We start from the raw sequence: 19,915 nt of genomic DNA, 5'->3' as shown, positions 1-19,915 counted from the left end.
GAATTTTGAAAGTCTCATGACTTGTAAGACAAAAACTTACTTGACAGTTACTCCTCTTATTTTTTAATCCTCTTATGGAGGCACAAGACAGTATGTTTAATGAATGATTCTCCTTTTCAGAAACTTCAAAGACAAGTTTGTTAATACAGTTTGTGACCCTCCTGCTTCAAAGTTCTTCAGCATCATAAAGAGAGTTCTGACTGAGGTTCCAGGTGATGTAATAAACATTCCACACAGAGAGGTGTAGTATCACATCCGTGGAACCCCCACCACTTCACCCACACCACCACCATTGCTGCCACCGTCTCAACCACCTCCACTATTGCTGTCAACATCATTATCCAAACTGGAGGCACAGAGGCTGGGGAGAGGCAGTAAAGAGAGAGCAAAGGGAGGTAACAATTCCAAATAAGTATGGAAATTAATAGTGCTTTCAGGTAAATCTTTTTCATCTCCAGTGGACAACAAATGTAGTGAACTAACATTTTTTTTTAAATTCCAGTGTAATTAACGTACAGTGTGATATTCATTTTAGGTGTACAAGATAGTGATTCAATAATTCTACATATTACTCAGTGTTTATCATGATAAATGTACTCTTTTTTTTTAAAATATGAAATTTATTGTCAAATTGGTTTCCATACAACACCCAGTGCTCATCCCAACAGGTGCCCTCCTCAATACTCCTCACCCACCCTCTCCACCCTCCCACCCCCCATCAACCCTAGTTTGTTCTCAGTTTTTAAGAGTCTCTTATGTTTTGGCTCCCTCCCTCTCTAACTTTTTTTTTTCCTTCCTTCCTCCCCCCACCATGGTCTTCTGTTAAGTTTCTCAGGATCCACATAAGAGGGAAAACATATGGTATCTGTCTAAGCTTCTGCACTGCAAAGGAAACAATCAACAAAACTAAAAGGCAACCAACAGAATGTGAAAAGATATTTGCAAATGACCTATCAGACAAAGGGCTAGTATCCAAAATCTATAAAGAATTCACCAAACTCCACACCCGAAAAAACAAATAATCCAGTGAAGAAATGGGCAGAAAACATGAATAGACACTTCTCTAAAGAAGACATGCAGATGGCCAACAGGCACACGAAAAGATGCCCAATGTTGCTCCTCATCAGGGAAATACAAATCAAAACCACACTCAGATAAATGTACTCTTAATCTCCTTCACCTGTTTCACCCATCCCTCCACTCACCTCCCCTTTAGTAACCATCAGTTTGTTCTCTATAGTTAAGAGTCTGTTTTTTGGTTTGTCTTTTTTTTCCTTTGTTAGTTTTTTTTTTTTTTTTAAGTAGTCTTTACACCCAGTGCATAGCCCAACGTGGGGCTTGTACTCATGACCCTGCAATCAAGACCTAAGTTGAGATCAAGAGTCGGACGCTCAACTGACTGAAACATCCAGGTGTCTCTCATTTGTTTCATTTCTTAAATTCCATATGAGTGAAATCATACAGTATTTGTCTTTCTCTGACTGACTTGACTTAGCATAATACCCTTTAGATCCATCGATGTTGATGCAAATGGCAAGATTTCATTCTTTTTTTTTTTTTTATGGCTGAATAATATCATCTCTTTTTTATCCACTCATCTATTGATGGGTATTGGGCTGCTTTCATAATTTGGCTATTGGAAATAATGCTGCAAAAACCATAGGGGCACATGTATCCCTTTGAATTAGTGTTTTTGTATTCTTTGGGTAAAATACCCAGTAGTATGATTACTGGACCATAGGGTAGTTCTAATTTTTTGAGGAAGCTCCACACTGTTTTCCACCGAGGCCGCACCAGTTTGCATTCCCACCAACAGTGCACAAGAGTTCCTATTTCTCCACATCCTCACCAACACTTGTTTCTTGTTCTGTTGATTTCAGCCATTCTGACAGCTGTGAGGTGGTATCTCACTGTGGTTTTGATTTGCATTTCCATGATGAGTGATGTTGAGCATCTTTTCATGTGTCTGTTGGCCATCCGTAAGTCAATGAACAGTTTTATCTGCAGTATTCTTTTTCCTCCACTCTTTTAGTTATCAAATGAAGTCTTGGTGTCCTGTTAGACTATGTACAGGGGCAAATGATATATTATTCTGACTACCTTTTACAAAAGAGGGCTTCAATCCCTCTCTATGCTCTTATTCTGCTGTATTTTTCATGTTAGTACTTACCCCTATCTGGGAATATATGTTTACATGCTTCCTTTATTTATTGTCTGCCTTTGTGTCAGTATAAGCTTCATCACAGACCATGCCTGTTTTCTTCACTGCTGTATTCCAGCAAATAAAACAGTACTTAGCATATTTCAGACACTCAAGTATTTGTTGAAAACTGAATGACACATTACATTCTAAGAATGACTCCAAGTGAGAGGTGGAGAGAACTGTATTACGGCTAGTGCCTATATACAGAAAAATAAACTTCTGGTGTAAAGGATTGACTCTATGTCAAATCACAGTCATAGGGTGCCTTATATATTGTCCCAACAGTTCATTAAGCCTCAGAAAAACTATACCCTTTACATGAACATTACCAAATAATAGCAATTAAAAATCTTGGCTCTACATTTTGGCCAGAAGAGGTTAATAGCTTTGCCAGTACAGTATAACCTTGGATTGTGAATGACTTGTTCTGCAAGTGTTCCACAAGAGGAGCAAACATTTCTACCCAATTTTAACTTGATAAACGAACGATGTCTTGCAATATGAGTGGGACGTGACGCCGAATGTCACATGATCACAACTGAGCCAAAGGTTCTTGAAATTTGCTTTGATATACACGTGCTTTGGATTATTTGCATGTTTCTGGAATGAATTATGCTCTCAAACCAATGTTTTCTTGTACTCATTTTCTCCACCTACTTCTTTGCTTTTGCATCCTGTTTCCTTTGGTGGGTCCTCTTCCTCCTTCCTGCTAACTGGTCATTCCCTTGGATTTGCCTTGGACCTTGGACCTTGGACCTTGCTGATATCTCTCACCTGTGAGTTTTTCTAGGTCAGTTTCTCAGATGTCATGATGCCATTCCTAGCCAGATGAGGGGTTAGGTCCCTGGTTGGGTACTGTCCTGGGCTTCATCTGACCTGTTTAATTCTTTGTATGAAGGTATGAGTGGCACTATGAACTCCTCCCCTGGAAGCTTCAAGCCTTTTTTGTCTGTGCATCTTCAGCACCATGCACATTAGTTGGCCTGTTGTAGGTATTGAAGAAGTGATTGGATGCTGACCAAATTTTTTGATGAGATTAAAGTATTTACCAGTGAAATTTATATAATTTTGGGATTTGCTCTAAAATATTCTAATAGATGGGTGCCTGGGTGGCTCATTGGTTCAGCTTCTGACTTTGGCTCAGGTCAAGATGTCATGGTGCATGGGTTTGAGCCCTGCATTGAACTCGGTGCTGACAGCTCAGAGCCTGGAGCCTGCTTCAGATTCTGTGTCTCCCTCTCTCTCTGACCCTCCCCCCACTTGTGCTCTGTCTCTCTCTCTCTCTCTCTTAAAAATAAATAGACACTGGGGCACGTGAGTGGCTCAGTCAGTTAAGCATCTGACCCTTGATTTCAGCTCAGGTCATGATCTCACAGTTCTTGAGTTCAAGCCCCGCATCTGGCTCTGTGCTGTCAGATTCTCTCTCTGTGCTTGGGATTCTCTCTCTGCCCCTCCCCCACTTGCTCTCTATCTTTCAGTCAAAATAAATAAAAATAAACTTAAATATATATATATATAATAAACAAATAAACATTAAAAAGATAAAATATTCCAATAGAAATACATAAAATGAAACTAAAAAATAAAATGGTTGAAGACAAAGATGAAACAAGAATGAAAAAGTGTTGGTAATGGTTGAAGCTGGCGATGGTTATATGGGGGCTCATTATACTCTTCTGTTTTTGTGTATTTTTAAATTTTTTTGTTAATAAAACACAAAAATTTGTTGTTGAGGCAAAGCTAGGAAGGTCTACTAATATGCTAAGAGTTCTAGAAACATTTATGAAGGGCAAATTTGTAAATAAAATTTTACTATACAGTTGTGCCCTTCAGGGAATTAAATACAAATAAGGAAAGCAGCAAAACATTTCAAACTTTTCAGAGCTCTGCTTGTTTCTTTAATTTTTCATATTACCATGTGCAAAGCATATATGAAAGTTACTAAAACCCCTTGCCTATCACATAGTATACCATCTTAGTTATCATTTATCATAGAAAATTTTCCTTCCTAGAAATAAGATTTTTGGGGGCGCCTGGGTGGCGCAGTCGGTTGAGCGTCCGACTTCAGCCAGGTCACGATCTTGCGGTCCGTGGGTTCGTGCCCCGCGTCGGGCTCTGGGCTGATGGCTCGGAGCCTGGAGCCTGTTTCTGATTCTGTGTCTCCCTCTCTCTCTGCCCCTCCCCCGTTCATACTCTCTCTCTGTCCCAAAAATAAATAAACGGTGAAAAAAAAAAAAAAAGAAATAAGATTTTTGCATAGCATATAGAATAAAAATTCTACTGGGAAGAATCTTAAAGATATTTGCCTATTTTCTAGAGCTATCGTATTATTTTACTTATGCATTCATTTCTCATTTACATACATTTCTCAAAATTAGGCTCTATTTTTTTTATGTTTTTATTTATTTAAGTAATCCCTACACCCAACATGGGGCTTGACCTCATGACCCCAAGATCAAGAGTCAAATACTCCCCCAATTTAGCCAGCCAGGTGCCCATAAATTGTGTTCTATCTTGTATGTCCAGTTTATTTTTATTATTATTTGTTAAACTAACATAACTGTAGCCAAGCAATGATATATACGACTTACCACAACATATTAATAAATACACATCAAGGAATTCTGAAACATTCAGATTCAGTTTCTGCTATTGACAACATCCTCTCCCTGGGTGCCTGTTTGGCTCAGTCAGTACAGCATGTGACTGTTCATCTCGAGGTTGTAAGTTCAAGTGTCATATTGGGTATAAAGATTACTTAAAAAAAAATCCTCTCCCATTGAGTTACTAATTTTTTCCCTTAAATTAGTTTTATATAGAATACATTTCCCCCTAAGCGTTGCAATTTCACGTCTTTATGTCATATGTTTTCATTTGGTATGGTTCTCAGTGTCCTTTTTGCTTAGGGTAGAAGGAGCAGGCACTTTCTGAGTGTCCCCTATTGCCAATTGCTTCTCCATTGATCTCATTTGATGCTAAAAATAATCCTGTTCATTTACAGAAAGAAAGCAGATGGTCAGAGAAGCTCAATAACTTGACTAAGGCCATATAGTTTATAAGTGAAGACAGATTTTCTTTTTTTTTTTTTAATTTTTTTTAATGTTTATTTATTTTTGAGACAGAGAGAGACAGAGCATGAACGGGGGAGGGTCAGAGAGAGAGGGAGACACAGAACCTGAAGCAGGCTCCAGGCTCCGAGCTGTCAGCACAGAGCCCAACGCGGGGCTCGAACTCACGGACCGCGAGATCATGACCTGAGCCAAAGTCGGACGCTTAACTGACTGAGCTACCCAGGTGCCCCAAGACAGATTTTCTTTTAATCCAGAGTCTACATTGTTTACAGTAGATTGTTTTGTCTCTCCATATTCAAACTTTCAATATGAGGCCATGACTTAGTATTGAGTGATAATGGCAGATTCTAGGATGGCATGCAAAATGTGACCCTACTTACATTTCAGAAAAGATGACATATTTATATTATATATGTAAATATATTTATGTAATTAATGTTAACACTAATATATCATATCATTATATATTTAATGATATACACACACACATACATACACACATATTTGGAAAGATAGATAACAGGCGGTTAACTGAGCCTGGGATTTGGGAGTTAGGGGTGGGGCTGGGGAGACAAGCAGAACACGCTTTCATTTCTAGTTTGTATCTTTCTGTCATGAACTTAAAAATGATTATGCATTGTTTTTATATAAAACATATCATTATTTTGTCATTAGTACTAAATGGACTCATTTCTTATTTTGACAACTGTCATCATTCTTGAATACCTGTTACTATGCATATTATTGTAGGTGCATCTACTATATTAAACGTACTCACATCACATAGAATTATATGACTTGAGTTGAAGTTAACGGGATGTTGCATGTCATAAACATTTAAAACTACTAACTTGGATTTTTCAGGTTTTAAAATATTCTTTAACTAAAGCAGTTTTTTCAGATCTCCAACATTTCCCTGGGCCTCATGAATTGTGCTTATGTGGATAAAAATTGCCCTATGTGCTGAGTACTGTTCTAGATACTTCTGGGAAGTAGTATAAGAAAGGATGCCTGCTGTCCAGATATTTATCGTTCAACTCCACAGCTTTTCTTTCCTTTCCTCAGCCTACACCCCTTTCCCACGTAGTCCTAAAAAATTCTGTCCTATAGTTCTTTTTATTAGTCTGCTTGGTTTGGCCATCTCCTATGCATTTTGTTGCAAATTCTTTAAGTAGAACAAAACAATATTTTCAGCAAGATAAAATGGAGTACAAAAATATTCATGCTCTTGGCACCTGGGTGGCTCAGCCAGTTAAGGTCTGACTCTTGATTTCAGCTCAGGTCATGATCTCACAGTTCGTGAGATGGAGACCCCAGTCGGGCTCTCTGCTGACAGCATGTAGCCTGCTTGGATTCTCTCTCTCTCTCCCTGTCTCTCTGCCCCTCCCCCATGCTCTGTCTCTCAAAGTAAATAAATCAACTTAAAAAAAATAATCATGCCCAATTTTAAATCAAATACCTAGGTCTCAGCATATACCTTCAAATGGCTGGGATACAATCTTGTGTTGATTTCTCGGAGTATTTGTTCTTAGATTTCTAGTTGACTTTGTAGAGACTTTGCCTAATTTTATTCAGGCACACACAGTTCAGTCACCAATTTTTTGAGTCCCACTTTTGTGGTCTTCTGGGAATGACAGAAAGATGCATCAGAATATTCAGTGGTAGGCCCACACAAAACTGTGAGGAACTAAAGCAAATCACAAAGATAAAGGTCTGCCTGACAAGACTTTCTGTGTCATTCCTAGCGCGTAAATATCTTTTATCCTGTTTGCAGAGTGTTTTGGAAATCAAGGGAATGGAATGTGAGAAAGTCGACATTTAATTCAGACCAGGAAATACCACTTTCATTGAGAAGAAGGTATTTTAAGAGGAAGAAAAGGGGCAGACCATCCAGAGACTCTGAAGAGTATGATAAGCAACAGGTCGGTGATCACATGATAACATTTCCCTGTTCCATATGCAAGCATGAAATTGACGTACGTGAAATTTTCCTCCATAAAAAGCAACATGTGGCTTGGGCCACCCTGGGGTTTCAGTGGATGGGTGAAAAGAAACCAGGGCCCTCAGTGATTGCCATTCAGAGACAGCTCATAATCGCCAAACTATTGTCATTTTCTAGATTCACTGAAAAAATCCTACAGAGCATTAACAATGCATTTGAGCTACTTTGGAAGAAACAAATACCAGCATACTATAAGATTGTTGACAGCATTCATAGGAGTTCCACACATCCTCAAACTATCTGTCATCTATTGATTAAAGGTGTCGCCATTTGTGAAGATAGAAATTCTACATGGAGAGCTGACATGAATGATAAATTCACTGTAGTGAACAATTTTGGCAATAAACACAATGTGTGTTTCTTTGGTTTGTTTGATGGACATCATGGTGTCTCAGCAGCAGAGCTGACATCAGTTGAACTCCCAGTTTTACTTCTCCATCAACTTTCCAGATTCGATCCTTCCTACCAAATGACCCCTGAAGAGCAAAACATAATCGAATCCTTTCACACAGTGTTTAGAGAAGAATACATAGCTATAGAAGAACATTTCTCCTCCATAACGAAAAAGACAAAAACATTGAAATGTGAGTATGAGAACATACACAAAGCCTTTGCAAAAGCATTTTGGAGAATGGACAGGCTTTTACGTCTTGGAAGGAAAGAAGTATCCAGGGTTCGATGGAGTGGCTGTTCTGCAGTTACTTGTATACTGGAAGGCAACATTAAAAATCCCTATGCTGAGAAGAGAATCCATAAGCGTGTTAGTGTGGCCGAGAGTATCCCTTCCCAGATGATGCCACAGATAATTTCTGGAGTATTGCATATTGCAAACACTGGTATGTACATTGAGTTGGGCACACTATACCTTACATTTATTTTTTATTCCTGGCAGCAAAACTTCTCTTGCTTCCAGAAATACTTAGTGACCTATAACGTAGTGACTTATTAATGCCTAGAAATTCCATTGGCTAATTTAAGAAAAGATCAATAACCACAGATTAAATGCAGATTGCAGGCACAAAAACAGTTGTAATTTTGGAGGAACATATACATAATGATGTGACCAAAATGTTAAATTTCCTAAATGGGGTAACAATACAGCCGTTGATAAAGGAAAAGCACATTTGCTTAGATCTGAATGAAACAAAAAACATTTCCCATACTTCCCTTTTCCAGGAGAATGGAAAGTTCTTTGGGGATTGTTACAGTCTGAACTGGTTATTCTGATAACACAATTGCAATAGGTCATGTGTGCTTATCGGTCAACTAGCATCAATTTGATTTTAGAGAAATAATACTTTATGCCTCAATTTTATAGGCATATGTTCTCTTCTCCAAAAGAGAATTTTATTTCAAGAAACAATTCTTTTCACTTTAAGTGTTAAAGTTCTAGCTTAGGAGCTTGCCAAAATGGAAAGCACATAGGTTAAACAGTTTTAGAAAAGTTAAGCTGAGTTCCATGAGATGCTTAATTAGGTTTCCACTACCCCTTTCATGAACAGAGTTATTTGTTGTTGTTATTGTTTTTTTAAGTAAACCCTACCCTCAGTGCAGGGCTCGAACTCATGACTCCGAGATCAAGAATCGCATGGGCTACCAACTGAGCCAGTCAGGTGCCCCTGGATAGAGTTATTATTATTATTTTTAATATGAGATTTATTGTCAAATTGGTTTCCATACAACACCCAGTGCTCATCCCAACAGGTGCCCTCCTCAAGGCCCATCACCCACTTTCCCCTCCCTCCCACCCCCCATCAATCCTCAGTTTGTTCTCAGTTTTTAAGAGTTGGATAGAGTTATTATTAATAATTGCATTCACTTATTGAATATTGAAGATAGCCTAATTTCTCATTTAGTTTTACAAGAACCCTGATATCTAAAGATATATTCTAAGTATTATTTTTTAAATGTATTTGACATATGACCTTGTGCAAGTTTAAATATGTTAATATGATACATTTATATATTATAATACGATTGCTGTTCAGGTGACAATTAGCACCTCTATCATGTTACATAATTACCATTTCTTTTTAGTGGTTGAAACAATGAAGTTCTAGTCTTAGCAACTTTGATGACTATCATACAGTATTGTTCTTGATATTCCCTATATTGTGCATTAGATCTCTGGGACTTATTACTTGCTGCAAGTTTGGACCCTTAAACTATCCATACCCCTGCCCTAGTATCTATTGCTACCTCAATTTTGTATTTTTTTTTAATGTTTATTTTATTTTTGAGAGAGAGAAAGAGCACGAGTGGGAGAGGGGCAGAGAGAGAGGGAGATACAGAATCCGAAGTAGGCTCCAGGCTCTGAGCTGTCAGCACAGAGCCTGATGCAGGGCTCGAACTCATAAACCATGAAATCATGACCTGAGCTGAAGTTGGATGCTTAACCGACTGAGCCACCCAGGTGCCCCTACCCCAGTTTTCTAGATGAGAAAACAGAAACTGGGAGAGGTGAGATAATTTGTTCAAGGTCTCAGAGGTAATAGGAATTGGAGCTGGAAATTAACCCCGCTATGTCATACTGCATCTGAAGGCGATTGCTTCCAAAGCTTGAGGAGGCTGGCCCTCAGAGAGTGGGACATTGTGATCAAGATGGCTCTGAACAAAAACCAGACAATCACGAAGACCACTATAATGTCAAGGTCCCTGGAAGTCAGCCTGTTTCTGCTCTAGCTCTGGTTCTGAGCCCAAGATGGGTAACTCCCATTAAGCAATGCCAAGTGCAATGCCAGTTAGTTCCCTCAGAATTTTCATCATTTCTTAGGCTTTATGCTGAGGTTCCAGATGGCTTCAGAGCAGGTCTACTTCATACACAGACAGTTTTCAGATTTCAGATCAATCTGGGAACTGACCCATATTCTTGGACTTGGGACCTCCATTAGAAAATGTCATTACACATTAAGGTTCTTGTAAAATTAAAGGAAGAATTATGAGATAGTGAATAACTAGACACTATCATTAAATGTCTAATTTACTATGATTCACTACTTCCAGAATCACTGCCATTTGGCTGGTTCTAATCTCCAGGTCAGACTTTTGTTGGATCTAATCTCCAGGCTACATAATTATGTTAAACTGTTTTCATTTAGGCATCCTTCATTTTAATAAAAACAAATAGGTAGGGGAAAAAATCCAGTTTGTGAAAAGGAGGTTGTGATTAATGACAACAGAGTGCTCCTGGAAGAAAGCAATTTAAATGGGTTACAAAAAAATGTTCACAGAAATTCACCAAGAGCATGTTTTGTATTTTATGATACAAGACCTCTAATTATAGCAAGGGTATTTTTTTTTTCTTATTTGAAGTTTGTAAAATACCAGGGCCATCACAACTCTGAAATTAAACAAAACAAAACAAAAAACTCGCTTTATAATGAAACAGGAGTGCAATAACGAAGCCACTGAATAAATGTTGAATGTGTGCATGTGGAAACAGACACTTCCAAACCAACATTCTTGAGTTTTTATTCTTAGCACATCTCATTTAGAGTGCATTTTATAATTTCTCTTGGTGCTCTCGTATTTTACTTCAATTAGTCCTCACAGAATTAAAACACTAACAAATGTATTTACACAGAATACATAATTACACATTTTCCCTAACATCAAATAAACCACAAGTTTTACATTTCTAATTAACCACACTAGTTCCTTATAAACAGAATGGATTCTTATTTGAGCCCTTAATTTTCCCTAGTGCTTTTATTTTTAATAGCTTTATTGAGATGTAATTCACAAAGCATACAATTCACCCGTGTACAGTTCTGTGGTTTTTAGTACATTCCATTTACAGATACGTGCAACCATCACCATATTCAATTTTTGAAAATTTTTGTCTTCTTACAAAGAAGCTCAGTACGCTTTAGCAATCAGCTCCCTAACCTGACATTTCTCCAGGTCCAAAAAGCCACTGATCTACATTCTGTCTCCATACAGTTCCCTCTTATGGGTACTTCATAGAAACGTAATCATATGACTTGTGTTCTTTTGTGACTGCCTACTTTCACTTTGCATGTTTTGAAGGTTCACCCAATGTTGTAACCTGCATAGGGACTTCTTTCCTTTCGGTTGCTGCATAATATTTCCCCGTATAGTTGTGCCACATGTTGTTTATCCATTTATCAGTTGAAAAACATTTGCGTTGTTTCCAATTTTTGGCCGTTACGAATAATGTAGGCATGAACCTTGTGGATAAGTTTGTGTGTGGACATGTTTTCACTTGCTTGGGTACATACCCAGGAGTGGAATTGCTGGGTTGTAAGATAAATCGACAGTTAACCATTAGAGGAACTGCCACACCATTTTCCAGAGTGGCCACACCATTTCACTATCCTGTCATGGATGTCTGAGGGCTCTAATATTTACACATTTGCCCAGTGCTGTCTTTCTGATTCTAGCCATCTTAGTGGGCATGAAGTGGTACTGATTTGCACTTTTCTTTGTTGACTATGTTGACTATTGACTACCTCTTTATGTGATTATTAATCATTTCACTATCTTCCTCTGAGAAATGTCTACTCAAATCTTTTGTCCATTTTTTTTTAATTGGGTTGTCTATTGAGTTGCAAGGTTTTTTAGTATTCTGTACACAGAATCAGATATATGATTAGGAAATATTTTAATTACATGGGTTTCTTCTCTTTCTTGTTGTGTTCTGGAGCAAAAACACCTGAATTTTGATAAAATCCAATTTATCAACTTTGTTGTTTTGATGCTTGTACTTTTGGTGTCAAATCTGAGACCATTGCCTAATTCAAGGCTGCAGGAACTTACACCAGTGTTTTGTTCTAAGAGATTTATAGTTTTATCTCTTACATTCACGTCTATGATCCATTTTGATCATGATGAGGGGTTCAACTTCCCTCCTTTCTGTGTGGATATACAGTTGTATGTATGACATATATGGTATATATATATATGACCTATATATGATATATATATATATATGACATATATATGATATATATATATATATATGACATATATATGAGTTTGTTTATATGTATAAAATATCTAGTTTTTAAACTTGTCTATTTTTATACAAGCATATCTAGGAGGTATTTTGGGTTTGGTTCCAGACCACCACAATAAAGAAAATATCGTGACAAAGCGAGAGAAAAGAATTTTTGTTTGTTTCCCAGTGTCCATATGTGATGATCACACTATACTGTAGTCTACTAAGTGTACAATAGTGTTATGGCTAAAAAGCCACAGTGCATATCTTAATTAAAAATACTTCATTGCTAAAAAATAGTATCATCTGAGGTCTTAATAATGCAATCTTTTTGCTGGTGGTGGGTGTTGCCTCCTTGTTGAAGGCTGATCAGGGTGGTGGTTGCTAAAGGCTGGGGAGACTGTGACAATTTCTTAAAATAAGACAACAATAAAGTTTGCCACATCGATTGACTCTTCCTTTCATGAACTATTTCTCTGTAGTTTGTAATGCTGTTTGATAGTATTTTACTAACAGAAGAACTTCTTGCAAAATTGAAGTCAATCGTCTCAAACCCTTCTGCTGCTTTATCAACTTGAGTGCATGTGATATTCTAAATTCTTTGTTGTCATTTCAATGATCTGCACGGTATCTTCTTCACCAGGAGTAGATTCCATTTCAGGAAACCACTTTCTTTGCTCATCCCTAAGAAACAAGTCCTCATCCGTTGGTTTTATCATGAGATTGCAGCCATTCAGTCACAGCTTCAGGCTCCACTTGTCATTCTAGTTCTCTTGAATTTCTGCCGCATCTACACTGACTTCCTCCACTGGTCTTGAACCCCTCAAAGTCATCCATGAGTGCTGGAATCTGCTTCTAAACTCCTGTTGATGACAATATGTTGACCTCTTCCCATGAATCATGAATGTTCAGAAGATTTCAATTTTCTTTGCCCAGATCTATCAGAGGAATAATTATCTATGCTGGCTATAACTTCATAAAACTCTTTCTGAAGTTACAACTTGAAAGTCAAAATGACTCCTTGATCCATGTGCTATAGAATGGATGTTGTGTTAGCAGGCATGAAAACAACATTACTCTTTTTGCACATCACCAGAGCTCTTGGGTGACTTGATCAGCTGCATTGTCAATGAACAGTAATATTTGGATCTTTTTTTCCTGAGCAGTAGGTCTTAAGAGTAGGCTTAAAACACTCAGTAAATCGTATTATAAATAGTTGCACTGTCATCTAGGCTTTGTTGTTCCATTTATAGAGCACAGGCAGAGTATATTTCTCAAGACCATACTTAAGGACCCTAGGATTTCTGGAATGGTAAATGGGCATTGGTAAAGTAGTGACTTAGTGTATCGATTCCAATATCTTTATGTCTAGATTATAAATATTTGTTCTTAAAATTCCTTTTAATGAGGCCCCAGAAACTACTTTTGTACTAGTGATGCAACCTTAATATAACTGGTGAGGTTCATTCTTCTTACGTATTAATATGTGATTACCCTTACCTCAAGAGGCTGTGAGGATTAAAGGAATCACTTGGTAACCTTGAGAAGGAAAGGACTGGGGCTTGAGGTGTCCAACAATTAAGGAATTGTGAATAATAGGAAAGTATTTGGTAAAGCTATGATTGGTCTCTGGATCTACAATGAGCTCATGGGACAGAAAACTGGGTCACTTAGGAAACAAAAGTAGTTTCTGGTAATTATTTCCAGCCCTATCCTTTTTCTGTAAAACCTAATTCAATTTCAGAATCACCTTATTTTACGCAGGGAAGAAACCATATTCTTAAATAACACTGACCTTTTACGTGCCTCTTCCTCCCTGTCCCTTTCTTGGGGTATGTTGGTGGTGATACAAACCTGATTCTGAAAATAGATTCAACAAATACTTGACAGATAGTTGAGGCTGACGTGTAAAGTGTTGTTAGGCTCCAGATGTACAACGGTGAACATGAGTTTCATGCTCATACATCCTACAAAACGAACAAAGGGATCTTTTGAATAACCAATGAAAACTAGCTCCACATCAGCAAGACTCTCATGCTAATCGTCAGTTGGAAGATGTAAACCTAGTGTCCTCACATACAAACAAATTCAGCCTTTTCTGGGGGCGCCTGGGTGGCGCAGTCGGTTGGGCGTCCGACTTCAGCCAGGTCACGATCTCGCGGTCCGTGAGTTCGAGCCCCGCGTCGGGCTCTGGGCTGATGGCTAAGAGCCTGGAGCCTGTTTCCGATTCTGTGTCTCCCTCTCTCTCTGCCCCTCCCCCGTTCATGCTCTGTCTCTCTCTGTCCCAAAAATAAATAAACGTTGAAAAAAAAAAATTAAAAAAAAAAAAAAATTCAGCCTTTTCTGCAAAATGAAAGTCCTGTAGACAAACTGAATATAGATTGTTTCCCTGACCTCATTTACATGCATTTCTGTTATGATTCCATTTTAGGTATACCTCACTCATGTTTCAATTTCACATTTGTTCATGCTGCTTTTCAATTGCTTTTTCTTTCTCCACTAACTTTCTCAAATAATTCATTTCCCAAGCTCCAAGTTATTGCTCCTTACTTCCTTAAGCCTATAAATCTACTTCATAAGAATTTTCTTAAAACTCCCCCCCCCCCCCCAAAGGGGCACCTGAGTGGCTCATTTGGTTAAGTGCCTGATTCTTGATTTTGGCTCAGGTCATGATCTCACCCTTCGTGGGTTTAAGCCCCCGTTGGGCTCTGTGCTGGCAGTGCACAGCCTGCTTGGGATTCTTTCTTGCTCTGCCTCTCTGCCCCTCCTCCACCCGCTCTACCTCTCTCAAAATAAACTTGAGAGAGAGCAGGGAAGATCATGTGAAATCATGACCCGAGCCGAAACCAAGAGTCGGACACTTAACCGATTGAGCCACCTAGGTGTCCCAAATTTTCTTGAAAGTTTTTTATAAATGGGTCTGAAATGAAACATTTATAGTTTTGTCTCCATCTTTTGTGGATAGCCTCTCTTCTGGTTTCCCCTTCTTGGAACACAAAGGAAAACCACCTTTATCAAGTTTCTACTTATTGAATAACTTTCTTAAATCTCCACAATAAGCTTGACAAAAAATAACATTGCAGGTGGAAAACTGTAACTCAGGGAAATAAAGTGGCTAAATGAAGATCAAACACAAAGTTGGAATTTATTAAAGCCCAAGTGTGTCAGATTCCCAAGTGTTCTTTCTTCCAAACCAAGGCAACATTTTTTTCCTGGGCACTCCTGCATCCTAAGTATGTTTCCTTTCCTTCCACCATATACAATTTCTCTTCCTTTTCCCTCCAGTTCTAAAACTTTCCTGTTATCTTCAATATTAAGTGGCTTTATCTGAAAAAATATCTTGATCTTGCTCATTCACATCTAGAATTCCCTGTTTGGGATTCTAAGGTCAGTCTGATGTTTACAGGGATACTCTTCATTTTCCTAAGTTGGAGATAACCCAGCAATTGCAGGAGGCAGCTACACCATTGCTCCCTGCATAAGGGAACACTTTGCCTGACTATATACATGCCATCTTGAAAAAGCTTGAGTATCATCTCAAAGCACTTTTTCTAATCCCCATATAATTAATGTCCTCTTCCAATAACCTGTTCCACTTTTTTTTTTTCTAAATCAGATTGCATTTTTTGTTGTTGTTGTTGTTCCACTTTTTTTCTGATAACATTTTCTGAACAGCACAATCTCTCCAAACTACTTAAGTTAGTAACTTTGTCTAGGAATTTGAATTATTTATGCCCAGATTCACAGAAACTTTTGTGGGTTTTCAAATCAGTCCACTGTCTAGTTATTCTCATTCCCTCCAAATAGATGTTCCAAGAACCTTTCTTTAAAGCCAATTTGTCCTCCCTTTTAAAGTGTCATAATCTGTTCCTCTTTCAGTTCTCCACACACTTGGACATACAGTATTATTAAAAAAAAATTTTTGTTTAACGTTTATTATTGAGAGACAGAGCGTAGACAGGGAAGGGGCAGAGAGAGAGGGAGACACAGAATCGGAAGCAAGCTCCAGGCTCTGTAATGTCAGCACAGAGCCCAACGCGGGGCTCAAACTCACAAACCGCGAGATAATGACCTGAGCCGAAGTCGTACGCTTAACCGGCTGAGCCACCCAGGCGCCCCAATACAGTATTATTTAAATCTTCTAATTTCCCATTTTCCTGGGGCCTTTTTGTTCACTAGTCTATCCTAGCTTTCAGCTTAATGTAGCCAAACTGCTTATAACAACCTCATTTACAGCTGACAGCACATGCAACCTATGCAAAGGATATAAATGAACTCTGCACATATAATTTTTCTTATTTCCTCCAACGGTACTCTTCTAGGGCCTGAATCTTATGTATCCTCTACTTCCTGGGTAATGTATGAATAGCTGAGATACAGTGGGTACCCCCTCCTTCACTTTTTCCTTCATGAACCGTTCACATAGGTAAGGATACAAGTTATTCAGAAGGCACTATTTCCCTTTTTATCAGGGTGAGCAAACTATCAGCTAACTCAAAGTCAGACAGGAAGTAAATTGTAGAGCAAAAAGTGCAGCCAGAACTTAATATCCCTTCTTCTAGAAAGTTCTATTATGTTGACCCAGAGGGATGTTCACAATAGTAAAATAAACACAGCTACTGGGGGTGGGGGTGGGGGAAGGCAAATAGTTTAAGGCTATGCTTACCAACCTCTGCAAAGGCAACTTAAATAAAAATACCAGTTTACCACCTTTCCGTTGTAGCAACATAATTACTGTATTAAGTTCTTTTCAAATCGTGCAACAGAGAAAAGTATTTTTTCTTGTTGCTAAAAGGGCTTTGGCCTGCCACATGCAAATTATCATTTAGGATAATTGGTCAAATCAGTGGATTTGACCATTCTGAGCCAAATGATGTCCCCTGTGTTTTCAGAGCGATTTACATGTATATGTACACACATAAAGAAATTTCCTAATTTAAAAGAGGTATTGAATCCTGTCTTCTGAATACAACAATTCAGTTTACCCAGGTGACGTGTTCACTATTATTCCATGCTTTGCTGGTACAGAAATAATTTACAGTTTAGCAAAAGTCAAGGATTATTTTACTGATTCACCTTCTGTAGAGTGTTTAGAATGACTAGCAAAAAAGACAAGTCAATGCAAAGTATTAATAACCAAACCACAGAGATGTAAAAGAGGTAATGTAGTTTTTGTCACTTACTATTCTCTGGTTTTAAAAACATTTTCCACATACATCATCTTTAGAATTCCCATTACACAAATGAGCCAATAGGGCTCAGCCTATCACTGACACTAATGCTTCATCACCAACTTAGGCTCTTTCTGTCCAACCATACTAGTTGTATAGACTTGTCTTCTGATATCTCAATTTCTTTGCCTCAAAACCCGAGGTGGGGAGGTTAGAATTGAACCCCTGTAGCAGCAAAATTCAGATTTCAGGTATAGCATTATGCTTGAAACCAGAATATTCTAATGTAAATTTTGCATGATCTCAGGAATTTTGATTCTCAAAGGTACTATAATATTCAAACATCATTGGGCTGCCTGGGTGGCTCAGTCGGTTGAGCGTCTGACTTCGGCTCAGGTCATGATCTCGCAGTTTGAGTTTAAGCCCCGCGTCGAGCTCTGTGCTGACAGCTCAGAGCCTGGAGCGTGCTTCAGATTCTGTGTCTCCCTCTCTCTGCCCCTCTCCCACTCACACTCTGTCTCTCTCTCCTTCAAAAATAAACATAAAAAAAAAAAAATCCAAACATTAACCCCATCTCAGATTAACATAACCTTTTATAAATGATAAATGATTCCATATCAAGAAAAACTATTGCCTATGTTAGAATATATAATCCTATTCCTAAAAATTTGGGAAAATAATTTTTCTAAGAAATTAAAACAAATTTTGTATATCTTTTTAATAAACCAAAGAAAGTTTTGGTAATACAACCGTCCCTTAATCTGTTCAGAGCATTGTTTAGATTTTAAGATTTCAATGAAGCACACATCACAGGTTCATCTGAACCATGAACAAACTATGATCTACTTTTAAGATGTCAGTTTTCAATTGAAGAGTTTAATTTAATGTTGACTATTATCAATGTAATACATTAACAATACATATTATTTTTGCTTTACTAGGGCTAATTGACTTAAATTTCTTTTTAACTACACAACAACTAGTTGTAACTAGTAATATCAACATTAACAGTGGTATTCTGTTTACGTCACCCAAACCTACAATATGTTCAAGATCAAACTCCACTCTTAAAAAAAAAAACAACCCAAAAACAACAACAAAAAATGCCTGTTTTTAATTAAGAAGGCATTTATCTGAACATGTAAAAAATGTCTGCTCTGTGGAATATATGTCGGTTATAAAAAATTTCAACTGTTGGCTCTTTAAAATAAATATTCAGAAGCTGGTTCATAAAAAACTTGATGGTTATTTTTATTGTCTGTAGCTTTAGTTATTTTAGTATTAAGTGCAGTATTTTAAACACTAGGTTGCTTAAAAATGAGGGATAAACTGGCCTTCCAGTTTCAGATATTAATGGCCATAAATCGTTCAGTCATATCATTACTTCACACATGTAAAAAATATTTTTAAATTTCTTGCTTTGTTTATGCACTGAAACACAGAATTAATAAAGTCAACAGCATACTTTGATACAATTAGTTTAGGATCAATTTTTGAAATAATCTTCTAGGTAATGTACAAGCAGTCTTATGCAGAAATGGAAAAGGCTTTTGCATAACCAAAGAACACACCACGCGAAACATAACCGAAAGAAGAAGGTTACTTCAGAATGGAGCGATGATTAGTTCAAATGAACCACATGGGCTCCTAGAAGGGCAAATAAAAACCACACGAGGACTTGGGTTTCATGGAAATCTCAAACTGAAAAAATCCATTATTCCAGCACCTCATACTATCTCTGTCCCTATAGATGACTTATGCCAATTCCTTATTTTGGCTACTCATGGACTCTGGGAAGTTCTGGATACAAAGGAAGTCACTGCACTGGCAATGACAATGTTTGAGGTGTATAAAGAAACCTACTGTTTTGTCAAGCAAAACAAATCTTTACCATCCAAAGGGCCTCTGCTTTTCCCAATCAACGAACCAAGTAATACTAAATCAGAAAGTAGTATCCATATACTATTTCAGTATAAACCTGAATCTACAAAATATGTGTCAACTACAAATTCAAAAGAAAATGCATCTGATTCAAAATGTTCTAATTCTAAAAATGCACAAACATTTCCACCAGAAAAGACTAATCACGATCTTTGCAGTGAGAAAGAAACCAAAGGACCAACGAGTGTAAATGATGTGCCAAAAGATTCAAGTGAAAAAGAAAAAGAATCATGCACTAAAAATTTCTATGAAGGTGCAGCCAAGTATATTAGCCATGAACTTGTGAACGCTGCTTTAGTGGCTGGCTCCAGGGACAACATTACAGTCATGGTAATACTTCTCAATGGAAGTGAGTATCAGTTTTTGACATAACAGTTGAAGTTCCGATTATCCAGAATATAAAAACGTAAAGACAATTCTTCAAAGACCCAGATATTAGGATCATACATCAATACCATGCAAATCATTTTTACAAATGTATTAAAGAAAGTATAAAAGCGTATTTTAGGTTACATCATACCATTTGTATATGTTCACTGTTCCATGTCAAAAAAAGAGAAAAACCAG

The 19,915-nt window shown here is 37.6% G+C and overlaps 1 protein-coding gene across 1 annotated transcript; it reads left to right on the top strand.

Annotated features, from left to right (window-relative positions):
• The first annotated feature begins 253 nt into the window (after nucleotides 1-253).
• Nucleotides 254-19,720, top strand: PP2D1 (protein phosphatase 2C like domain containing 1). The gene is made up of 3 exons (XM_045503755.1): nucleotides 254-437; nucleotides 7,049-8,112; nucleotides 18,918-19,720. The coding sequence occupies exons 1-3, from the start codon at nucleotides 415-417 to the stop codon at nucleotides 19,718-19,720; spliced, it is 1,890 nt and encodes a 629-aa protein (XP_045359711.1). The 5' UTR covers nucleotides 254-414.
• The last annotated feature ends 195 nt before the right edge of the window (nucleotides 19,721-19,915 follow it).

This window comes from Leopardus geoffroyi, chromosome C2, assembly GCF_018350155.1.
Source record: "Leopardus geoffroyi isolate Oge1 chromosome C2, O.geoffroyi_Oge1_pat1.0, whole genome shotgun sequence".
Classification (NCBI taxonomy): domain Eukaryota; kingdom Metazoa; phylum Chordata; class Mammalia; order Carnivora; family Felidae; genus Leopardus; species Leopardus geoffroyi.
This window is presented reverse-complemented; position numbering and strand designations above follow the sequence as displayed.

Excerpts from the sequence above, each read along its gene's own strand:
- PP2D1 (XM_045503755.1), top strand. The coding sequence starts at position 415 with ATGGAAATTAATAGTGCTTTCAG. Across the intron at positions 438-7,048 it reads GAAATTAATAGTGCTTTCAG|AGTGTTTTGGAAATCAAGGG; the intron begins GTAAATCTTTTT and ends TCCTGTTTGCAG. Across the intron at positions 8,113-18,917 it reads ATTGCATATTGCAAACACTG|GTAATGTACAAGCAGTCTTA; the intron begins GTATGTACATTG and ends ATAATCTTCTAG.